The sequence below is a fragment of the Vombatus ursinus genome, unplaced genomic scaffold, assembly GCF_900497805.2.
Source record: "Vombatus ursinus unplaced genomic scaffold, bare-nosed wombat genome assembly UNPS02014792.1, whole genome shotgun sequence".
NCBI classification, from domain to species: domain Eukaryota; kingdom Metazoa; phylum Chordata; class Mammalia; order Diprotodontia; family Vombatidae; genus Vombatus; species Vombatus ursinus.
In genome coordinates, this window is record NW_020954570.1 from 9,544,251 (window position 1) to 9,556,422 (window position 12,172).

Here is a 12,172-nt window from a genome sequence, read left to right on the forward strand (position 1 = left end):
AAGTAAAAAAAGATCAAAGGCCCATCAATCCCCTTGGACACAGAGAATCCACTATCAAGCATACAGCCCAAGTAGGTTACTGACAAAATACTTAGAGTAGGTTGGTTGGTGTTGGGTTCTTTTTGTTTGTTTCTTTGTTTTGTTTTTTTGGGTTTTTTTGTGGTAGCAAAGAACTGGAAACAAAATGTGTTTCATGAATGAGCTGTTCCATAAGAAATGATTAAGAATGATGAATACAGAGTCGCAGTGAAAAACTTACAGAAACTGAAGCAAGGTGAAGTATGCAAGGACGGGAAAAATAAGATACACAATGACTATAACAATGTAAATGGGAAAACAGTAGCAGCAACAACAGCCACAAAAGAAAAGTGTATGTTGTAAAAGTATAAACAAGCATGGCCCAAAACAACAGATATGAGAAGACACTTATCCCACTCCTTTATGAGGTTCACATACTTGACTATAAACCAGAAATTCTTGCATGTTGTCTTATTATTATCTTAGTTTTTCACATGGCAATTCATTGATTCTATGATTTATCATACTCATGGTTCAGAACATTTTTACTAGGTCTTTGCGTAGGTTCTTATCCCTTGGCTTCTCCTTGTCTTGATCCTTTGCTTGTCCAGAATTGAAGCAGTTTGGAAAAAGTGAATACTCTTTCTGATCATGTGATCCATAAGTCAAAAGTATTTTTTAAGGAAACATTTGTACATATACTTGACCACTTATACATTGGAGAATAGTTCTTGGTCTTCTATCTTTGTGGTAATTCTCTTTATGTTTTAGATATCAGACTTTATCAGAGATATTTGATGTAAAGATGTTTCCCAATTGATAATTCACCTTCTAACACTGACTTTATTGAATTTGTTTATATGAAACTTTTTGGCGGCAGCTAGGTGGCACAGTGGAAAGAGCACCAGCCCTGGATTTAGGAGGACCTGAGTTCAAATCTGGCCTCAGACACATAACACTTACTAGCTGTGTGACCCTGGGCAAGTCACTTAACCCCACTGCCTATTTCTCTTGTCTTATTTCTATTGCTAGCATTTCTAGAGCCATGCCAAATAAAAAGAGAGGAAACATCCTAATTTTACTCCTAATTTAAATAAGAAAACTCATAGTGTTCCTAAGAGGCAAAGCTGCCCAAATTGTTTTTCTGTTTCTTCTTTCTCTTCCAGGGAGTGCAGCTTTTGCTCTGGAAATAACAAAACAAAAATGGCTGACAGGGGAGGTACTCTCCATTAGTAAAGAGTAAGAAAATGCCTGCTTGCCCTGGACTAACTTAATTGATTACTTCCTGGTCTTGCATTAGCTCAGATGAATTTCATTCTCAGGTTTAGGAGATGTAATTTCTGTCAGTAATGTTTAAAAGACTAGAAAATTGAACAAAAAATAAAGATCACAAAAGGTTGGAGAAGGCCCAATTAAAAAAAAAAAAAGGAAGAATACAGAGTCTGCAAAGCACGTGCTAGTGATCTTAACCTGATTCCTAGGACAATTCTAGAATAGATCATTACATACAGTAAGCAGCAAGGCCTACAAGAACCTGCTTGATCAAAAACAAGTTACACCTGGCTAACCTCATTTCTTTTTTGACAAGTTCACAAAACTTATAAACGATGTATGCAGTTTCTTATATAGAATTTTGAAAAGGATTTGATAAAGTATATTATGCTCTTCTTATGGAGAAGAGAAAGAGAAATGAACTGGATGATAATGCAATTAGATGGGACAGTAACTAGTTGAAAGATTGGAATCAAATACTAGTTGTTAATATTTCAGTATCATCTTGGCTTCTCAGAGGAGAAGATGTTTTCAGAGGAGTACCACAGAGATCTATGCAAGGTGTTTACATTTATCAATGACATAAAAAATCTTCATCAAATTTGCAAATGGAATAAAGCTAGAAGGGCTAGCTAATATACAGAATGACAGTCAGAACCTGAAAAGATTTTGACAGGTTAGAATACTGGGATGATTCAAATAAGGGCAGATTCAATAAGTGTAAAGATTAACACTTGGATTCAAAGAAATCAAATTTACAAGTAGGGAATTGGGGAACCATGGATAGAAAGCAATTTGTTTGGGAAAAGATATAGTGGTTTCAGTGGATGGAAAGTTCAATATGAGTCAGCAGTATGATGGAGCAGCCCAAATTGCTAATGACATCTGGCTTTCACTAAGAGAAACATGGCTACCATTCTGTCCTTGTCAAATGCCATCTGTAGTATCATCACCTCCCGTGGATAAATTATTCTCTCTATGCTGATAATTCTCAAATCTACCTATTCTTCCCAACCACTCAGCTGACCTCCAATCAATGAATGGCCAGCAGATATAAATTCAACACGTACAAAACTGAATGCATTATTACCCCCTGTCCCCAAACTCCATCTCCCATATTCCTTATTGTAGAGGATAACACCATACTTATAGTCCCTCAGGTTTGTAATGTAGGTGTCATCCTCAATCCTTCACTATCTCTCACTCCTCAATATCTTTTGCCAAACCTGTTGATTTCACCTTTGCCATATACCTCAAATACTCCTCTTCTCTCTTCTGACAACACCGTCACTCTGTAAAGGCCTTCATCACTTTCCACCTGGACTATTACAACAGCCATCTGGTAGATCTGTCTGTCCCAAATATCTTCCTACTTCAATCGATCCTCCATTCATCCACCAAAGTGATTTTCTGAAAGCAAAAGTCCAACCATCTTACCGCCCCACTCAATAAACTTCAGTGTTTCCCTTTTGCCTCCAAGATCAAATACACAATTATCTAGTTGGTGTTCAAAGTCCTTCATAAGCCAGTCCCTTCCTACCTTTCTTGTCTTCTTAAACCTTACTCCCTGCTACATACTCTTTGAACTAGATAACACTAGCCTCTTGCCTGTTCTATGAACAAGACACTCCATCTCTCAACTCTGGGCATCTTCCCTGGATGTTCCTGTAATGTTCTCTCTCCTCTTCTCTGCCTACTGGCTTTCTTTAAATCCCAACTAAAATCCTGTCTTCTACAAGATGCCCTTTCTAAACCCTTTTAATTCTGATGCCTTTCATCTCTTAATTATTTCCTTTCTCCTTGCTTGTACATTTTTATTTGTTTTCTCCTACATTATAGAATGTTAGTCCCTTGAGGGCAGGGACCATCTTTTGCTTCTTTTTATATCCTCAGCACTTATTGTAGTGTCTGTCACACAGTAATCACTTACTAAATTTTATTGACTATTATTATGTACTGTTCTGGGGTGCCAAAATATTGTAGTGGATAATTAATAATAATGGAGAAAACTATCCAAGCTATACAATTTATTAGCAAAACAGGGATAATAAATGGGTCAATAGACTCCCCAGTTAGTCCAAAGATCTGAATACAGTGAGACAGATTTTTATGTATTAAAAATAATCAAATAAGACCAATTAATCAAAAGAAAACAATTAACAGCATACAAGCCAGGATACAAAATTTGTTAATCTGATTTCTAATTTGAGGAAAAATTAGGAGTTTTCCAAGTTCAGGAAAGAGTGAGTTTCAGGTAAGTTGTGAGAGGGCAAGGTGGGTTTTAGCATCTTGTGTTTCCTAGAATTGAGAGATGCTGATTAACTGTATCCACCTGCATTTTTTTAACAATAGATGGCTTATACCATCCAGTCTCCCATGGATGATTTACAAAAAATTTAAAAAATTAAAAGATGGATGCTAATACATGTGGCAGCACAATATAGAGTCAATGTTCATGAGATAGAATCTAATTGATTCTCTTGATTCCCACACCAAACCAACTCCATTTTGTAACTGGTTGTCACTCCATTCTGTCAATATAAGAACATTGATAAGGTGAAGGGTATCCAAAAGAGGGCAATCAGGATATGAAGGAGCCTGAAGCCATTGCCAAATAAGGATTGATTTGAAGGACTGTGCATGTTTAGCTTGAAGAAGAGAAGAATTGGGACAGATAGGTGCCACAGTAGATAGATTACCCGCCCTAGAGTTAAGATGACCTGAGTTTAAATCCGACCTCAGACACATAACATATACTAGATGGGTGACTCTGGGCAAGTCACTTAACCCCAACTGCCTCACAAGAAAGAGAAAGAGAGAAAGAGGGAGAGAGAGAGAGAGGGAGGGGGAGAGAGAGAGAGAGAGAGAGAGAGAGAGAGAGAGAGAGAGAGAGAGTGAGTAATGGGGTTTATTTGACTTCTAAGTTTGACTACTACCACACTAAGAAGAGTTTGGCTTGTTTGACCCCACAAGAACTTGGAGTAATGGGTAAAAGTAACAATGAGACTTGAGCATGATGTCAAGAAAAACTGTCTAGTAGCTAGCCAAAAGTGGAATGGGAAGCCTTGAAGGATGATAGTTTCCCATTCCTAGGAGGTCTTCAAACAAAATATGTGTGATCCCTTGTCAAGTATATTATGGTAGGCATTCCTGTCTAGTATGAGTTTGACTAGATGGACTCTGAGGCCCTTTCCTATGCTTCTGAGGGACCTTCTATCTCTAAATTCTAAGAACTTCCTAAAAAAACCTAATCCAAAGGCTTTTTTCTTAGTCCTCATCTTCCTTCACCTATCTAAAATATTTGATATTGTTGAATTCATTAATACTTCCTCTTCTGGCTTCTATAACATTATATACTTCTTTTCTGTCCCTTCACTTGTTCTTCTTTCTGACTCCTTAAATAAGTATTTTCCAATATTCTGTCTTCAACTACTTTTTCCTGATTTGATTTTTATGCAGAATTTTGAATCTGGAAAAGGTAACTATAATACTTGTTTGAAGGTTATTTGAGATAATACAGTTTGTCCCAAAAATCTTAGTGCAGTTTTAAGTTTTAATAACTTCTACAGTGTAAAAGCTAAAAACTTACAATGACAAAAACTGAAAGGTTAATTATTGATAATTTAAAATTTTACTTCTTATTGAAGTTCAACATAATCATCATCTTGTCTATATATCTCTCTAGTTAATTTTCAAACTTTGCAAAAATTGCATTTGTAATATTAACCTTAAGATCCTTCCAAGAATGAGGTGTTAGTACACACATGACAGCTTTTACATGACCCCAACCCCAAGAAAAATTATAATGAAGGTAGATTAAGTGACTGAGTTGGCCAAGCAAAAGGACCTTCACTATTGATTCAATAGTCTGAGAAAGTGTCATCCAGAAAACCATTCCACATGCAATGTATAATAGAGGGCACCCCCATATTGATAAATTAAAATTTTATTATTCAAAATTCACAAAACTAAGAAATGTAAAATAAACACAAATGAAATTTCAAATGATTATGTTTGAAGCATTTATACTTCTGAAAATAATAAAGCTTAAAACTTATTACACTAAAACTACTGGAACACCCTGCCTATGTATGTTTTTTACAACTCATTTTCTATTTTCTATCTGCATTTTCCCCTATTGATGAATTTATTTATCCTACTACTTCAATTAATACCTCTATGTTGATAATTACAGTCTACATATTCAACCATGTCTTTCTTCTGAGTTCAAAACCATCATTCTCAACTATCTCTTGGATATCTCCATATGGATTATAGTTAATAAGCATTTCCTAAGTGCCCACTATGTGTCAGATGCCTAAGCCCCACCCCTCTGCATGGTGGCAGCCCCAGAACCTTGCAAGGATGAAATCCTAGTCAGGTTCAATATCTAAAATGCCTCTTCTGGTCGATCCTGAGGTTGAAAATTGAATCCATCCAGGTAATTGCGCCACTAGAGGACCATTTTTCCTGAATAAGCCCTACCTCATGAGAGGCTTGGCTACAGAGAGGCCTTGAACTTTGTTCCTATATGTGTTCTTGGATTCTATCTGTTGAAAGCCCTGTGGAACTGGGGTAACCACTGGCAATTCTTATATACAGCAGTAGTGTGGTTTTCACTTAAGGTGATCAAAGGTTCAGGGGGCAGACGGTAGTTAAAATATGTTGTTCTGTATGACCCTTTGATGTTTCTTGAACTAGATGGTTTTCTGATGTCTCCTAAATATTATCTTACTATTTGCAATCTATCTCCTAACTTTGGCTTGTGACATAGCTTTAATTTGCTGTAAAAAGTTAATAGCTGACTTGTTAAAACACCCTATGCCTTGGCATGCTCTTACTATCTACTCCAATACTGGCAAAGAGCCAACACTATCAAGGTGGCCCCTAAGCTAGATATTGGGTGGTCCTTCACACTCTGCATCTGGAGATAAGGCTTAGGGCTCAGATGTTCAGAGGGAAATTCCTCATCGACATCAAGAAGAAGTGCCCTCCTCTTCACCATAAAATGAGAAAGAATGGACCACCCCTATCCAGACAGAGGAATACTTTAGAAAGGGTAAGGCTGTAGAAAGGAAATATCCCTATGTAAACCCCACCGAAACCCCAAGGCAGCAGAGCAATCACTGACAGTCCCAATACTGCTTTGTTGTTTCCCACTATCAGTCAATTGGAGTATTAGATTGGAATATTCAGTACTTATGGCTAGCCTGTGCCGATATATTAAAAATAACACTATTACTAAAGTTAAGTTACACTTTTAATGCCAATCAAATCATCAAGGGGATATTTTACAAAGCTTGATGAAATAATAAAAAAAAATTTGGAATAAACAAAAGATCCAGACTAACAAGGGAAATGACAAAAAAACAACACAAAACACCTAGGGATGAAAGGGTAATAGCAGTTCCTGACCTCTATCTATATTATAGCAGCAGGCATCAAAACCATCTGGTAACAGTTAAAGAATAGAGACATAGCTCAATGGAACAGACTACATGGAGACTCAGAAACAAAGGAACTCAATAATCCCGTGTTTGATAAAGCAGAAAACATCTTACTTAGGAAAGAACTCCCTTTATGATAAAAACTGCTAGGTAAACTAAAAAGCAGTCTGACAGAAATTAGGTTGAGACTCATACTTTTCACCATATTCCATTATACATTTTAAATGGACATGTGACCTTATTTTTATAGTTCATACTATAAAATGAATGAGAAGAGTAGCAAATCATTTACCTCTCATAGCTCTGAGTAGAAGATGTACTCTCAACCAATCAAGGAATAGAGGTAATTGCAAAAGATAAAACAGATAACTTTGTGTGTTCAAATTGTATCTTGTTCTGGTCCTCCTTACCACTGCTACCCCTTTCTTAATCGGTATAGTAAGTTTATAAGTAGCCAGTATAAAGGAGCAATATCAGGAAATAAGATTGCAAAGGGGAAACCTGGAAGTCATACACAAACTATCCCAGATATCAAAGGAGCATAATTTACAAATATATCATTTATTAACCAAAATTCACATCCTGTTAATGTATGCCAAATCAGTGCGGAAGGATTCTGGTCCTATGATATGTAAATTCCAGACAAATTCCAGACCCTCACAGTTCCAGACCAGTAGAACATCAAAAAGGTGCTGATAACCTTGAGATAACGTGGATATGTTAACTTTGAAGTTTAAAGTTTGAGATGATTTGGATATGTTAATGAACTAACCCCATGGTGGCAGAGATAAAAATTAATCTGTTCCCCTCAAAACCTTACAAAAATGAGACCTCAAATTCCTCCTCCTTGATAGTAAACACATAGAATTCATTTGCCAAAAAGTTATTCATGCTGACAATGGAATAAGATTTTTATAAATTCATGGATAATTTACATAGAATGGGTAATGGAAGATAAGATTATTTTGAATTTGTCTCTAGCCTTTTGAGACTAACATACTCTAAGGTAATTATCATGTTCTTCCATAATACTCCATGATGACATTGTAAATAGCCAGGGCCTCGTTTGAGTGATTCTGTGGCTATTGTTATGTTTTTAAATTAAAATTATGTGATGCAATAATTATAATGTAATATAAATAATAGTAAATAATATCTAAATAATTGAATTAATCAATAAAATTGAAAATTTAAATAGTTTAAAATATTTATCGGCCAGATTGGCACCTATTATGAATAAAAACTATGAAACTATGAAAAATGACAGAGGACATTGTCACTTGTGAGATATTTCTCTATAATTTCTACCATCAGTAGTAATATTGTCTATAAAGTTCTCTTAGGAGACTTTACAATACTAAATCTAAAGAGGTTATTTATTCATTTACAACTCATACCAATGATCACATTTCTAACAATGCCAATGTTGCTATACGTCAACTTAGTAGAGTATTTTTCCATCTTTCTATTTGACATAAAGTCTAGATTTGGCAAGATATTCTATTACACACAAAAGGCAACAGGTGAATGCTAGAAAAAAAGAAATGACTTCTGTATTTAAATTAAAGATGATTGTAAAAAATTAAAAACAATTTGCTATAGGATAACTTTTCCTATATCTTTGAAAACAACGAATTTGACAATAACAAAAGGAAACTATATGAAACTAATAACAAAACTATGTGAAAAACAGAACTATGATTTATAAAAAAAACAAACAAACAGAAACTATGCATCTACTAGAGAATGGTTATGTTTTGTTCAAACACCTTCAAAATATAGCACATAAAATGACCAGAACTATTCAAGATAAATGAGGCTTTATTATACCTGAAGAATATGTGTATAACTTTCTTCTCTATCTGGTTTTGTTCTGGTGTTTGATACTTCATCTGCTTTTGCTCCTTTCCATGTCTCTTTAGAAGAAGACTACATGGGCCAATAGGTGGTAAAAACAGTTTAGAAAGTGCCTGGGCAAGTCTAGATCCTACATATTGGAAGAAAGTTTGGTTCCTTTCAGCTTTTATATTTGAACAAATGAAAGGATTGATGGTGTCTTTTAGCTCAGCCTATTGAAAAAAAAAGAGGAAAAATGAGATAGACATCAGTGGAATTATTTGAACCAATATAACAATCACATAAATTATCAAGAACTATAATCCAGAGAGAAAAGAAGAGAGACAGAGTTTTAAAATATGGGATATGTGTTAATGGAAGCAGCACAATGGAGTGGACAGAGAGCTGGATTTGGAGTCAGAGAACTTGTCTCTGCCTTTTATTAATTATGACCTTGAGCAAATCACTTAATCTCTTGGACCTCAGCTTCTTCAACTATGAAATGAGGAGTTTGAATTAGATCTTTAAGGTCCCTTTCAACTTTAACTGAAAATCATGTGATCTTTGCTACTTATAAGTTATATATATATATGATATACATACACATATTTATAAAAATATGCACATTTTAAAATTTTTACTTTTTTAAAAATTTTTATTCATTTTAAGAAAAGCTTTATTTATTCCTATGCTTTTTAGGGTTTTTTAAATTTATTTATTTTTAGTTTTCACATTCACTTCCATAATATTTTGAGTTCCAAATTTTGTCCCCATCTCATCCCTCCCCCCACCCCAAAATGGCATGCATTCTGAATACCCCTTCCCCTAATCTGCCCTCTCTTCTATCTCTGCCCCTCCTTCTCTTATCCCTTCCACTTCAATTTTCCTGTAGGGCAGGATAGATTTCTATACCCCACTGCCTATATATCTTATTTCCCAGTTGCATGTTAAAAAAATTTTTTTTAACATTTATTTTTTAAAACTTTGGGTTCCAAATTTTCTCCCTTTCTCCCTTTCCACCTACCCTCATTGAGAAGGCAAGCAATTTGATACAGGTTATACATGTGTAGTCATGCAAAACACTTTAGTAGTCATACTGTGGAAAGCTAACTATATTTCCCTTCATCCTATCCCGCCCCCTATTTATTCTATTCTCTCTTTTGACCCTGTCCCTGCTCAGAAGTGTTTGCTTCTGATTACCCCCTCCCCCAATCTGCCCTCCCCTCTATCATCCCCCCGCTCTCTTATCCCCTTCCCCCCTATTTTCCTGTAAGGTAATATAGATTTCCATACCCAATTGAATGTGTATGTTATTCCTTCCTTAAGCCAAATCCTATGAGAATAAGATTCACTCATTCCCTCACCTTCACCTCCACTTCCCCTCCATTGTAAAAGCCTTTTCTGTTTGTTTTTTTTTGTGAGATAACTTACCCCATTCTACCTTTCCCTTTTTCCTTCTCCCAGTATAATCCTCTCTCATCCCTTAATTTTATTCTCCAGATATCACCCATTCATCTTCAACTCACCCTGTGCCCTCTATTTATCTATCTATCCATATATATATATATCTATATGTATATATAGATATATATATATATATATAATACATACATATAATATTTTCCCCTCTAACTACCCTAAGACTGACAAAGGTCTCATGAGTTACAAATATCAACTTTCCATGCAGGAATGTAAACAGCTCAACCTTAATAAGTCCCTTATGAGCTCTCTTTCCTGTTTACTTCTTCATGTTTCATTTGAGTCTTGTATTTGAAAGTCATATTTTCTTTTCAGCTCTGGTTTTTTCATCAAGAGTTGAAAGTCCTCTATTTCACTGAATGTCCATTTTTTCCCCTGAAGGATTATGCTCAGTTTTGCTGGGTAGGTGATTCTTGGTTGTAATCCTATCTCCTTTGACTTCCAGGAATATTATATTCCAAGCCCTGTGGTCCCTTAATGTAGAAGCTGCTAAATCTTGTGTTATCCTGATTGTGTTTCCATAATACTTGAATTGTTTCTTTCTGGTCACTTGCAATATTTTCTCCTTGACCTGGGAACTCTGGAATTTGGCTACAATATTCCTAGGAATTTTCCTTTGGAGATCTCTTTCAGGAGGTAATCACTGGATTCTTTCCATTTCTATTTTATCCTCTGGTTCTAGAATATCAGGGCAGTTTTCACTGATAATTTCTTAAAGATGATGTCTAAGTTCTTTTTTTGATCATGGCTTTCAGATAGTCCAATAATTTTAAAGTTATCTCTCCTGGATCTATTTTCCAGGTCAGTTGCTTTTCCAATGAGATATTTCACATTGTCTTCTATTTTTTCATTCTTTTGGTTTTATTTTTATAATGTCTTGATTTCTCATAAAGTCTCTAGCTTCCAGTTGCTCCATTCTAATTTTTAAGGAAGTATTTTCTTCAGTGAGCTTTTGGACTTCCTTTTCCATTTGGTCAATTCTGCTTTTTAAGGCATTCTTCTCCTCACTGGCTTTTTGGACCTCTTTTGCCATTTGGGTTAAGCTATTTTTTAAGGTGTTATTTTCTTCAGTATTTTTTTTGGGTCTCCTTTAGCAAGCTGTTGACTTGTTTTTCATGATTTTCTTGCATCACTCCCATTTCTTTTCCCAGTTTTTCCTCTATTTCTCTTACTTGCTTCTTAAAATCCTTTTTGAGCTCTTCCATGGCCTGGGACCAATTCATATTTTTCTTGGAGGCTTTGGGTGTAGCAGCTTTGACTTTGTTGTCTTCTTCTGGTTGTATGTTTTGATTTTCTTTGTTACCAAAGAAAGATTCTATGGTCTGACTTTTTTTTCACCTTTGTTTACTCATAATCCCAGTCAATTACTTGAGTTTTAAACACTTTGTAAGGTAGGGGTCTGCTTCCAATGTACTGTCCCAAGCTTTGGGGGTTTTGTGCAGCTGTTTTCAGAGATACTTCTAGGGACCTGTAAGTTTTCAGTTCTCCCAAGGCGGTATGATCAAGGGTGAGGTGTTTACTCTTTTCCTGGCCTGTGCTGTAGTCTATGAGTGACCACAAGCACTCTTTTCTACCTTGGAACTGTGAGAAGGATCCCCTCTCCACTGCCCCTACAAGCTCCACCACATCAGCACTCCTCATCGCCCCAGGATCACCACCCAGAACTGTGACCCAGATCTAAGCACAGGCAAAGCAAGAGAATCCTGCCTCAGCACCAGCAAAAGATCCCTGCAATCCCCCTCTTATCAGTCACTCAATTCCCTCTCAGTCTGTGGGCCGGAAGCTCTGGAAACAGCTGCTGCCCCACAGCCAAGTGCAGGAACTGAGGCTGGGACCTAGGTTCTCTCTCACCACAGTCACAGACTTTTCCTACTGACTTTCTAAGTTTTTCCTTGGCATTTGTGGGTTGAGAAGTCTGGAAACCGTCAAAGCTACCCGCGATTCATTCCTCTGAGGCCTGCTCCAGATTCACTGAGGCCTGTTTTGCCTGCATGCCCACGCCAAGCTGCGTTCCTCTCCCAGCTGGACATGATAGACCTTTCTGATCACCCATCCAGGTTGTCTTGGGCTAGAAATATGTTTCACTCTGTCTTTTTGTGGGTTCTGCTGCTCTAGAATTT

General features: G+C 36.2%; 1 protein-coding gene across 1 annotated transcript in view; it reads right to left on the bottom strand.

The window, feature by feature from the left end:
• Nucleotides 1-12,172, bottom strand: part of TMEM232 (transmembrane protein 232) — a 205,809-nt gene that overhangs the window by 85,774 nt on the left and 107,863 nt on the right. Inside the window, exon 12 of the mRNA XM_027869187.1 lies at nucleotides 8,568-8,806. Within this exon, the coding sequence (XP_027724988.1) occupies nucleotides 8,568-8,806 (239 nt within the window). The remainder of the gene's footprint in view (nucleotides 1-8,567; nucleotides 8,807-12,172) is intronic.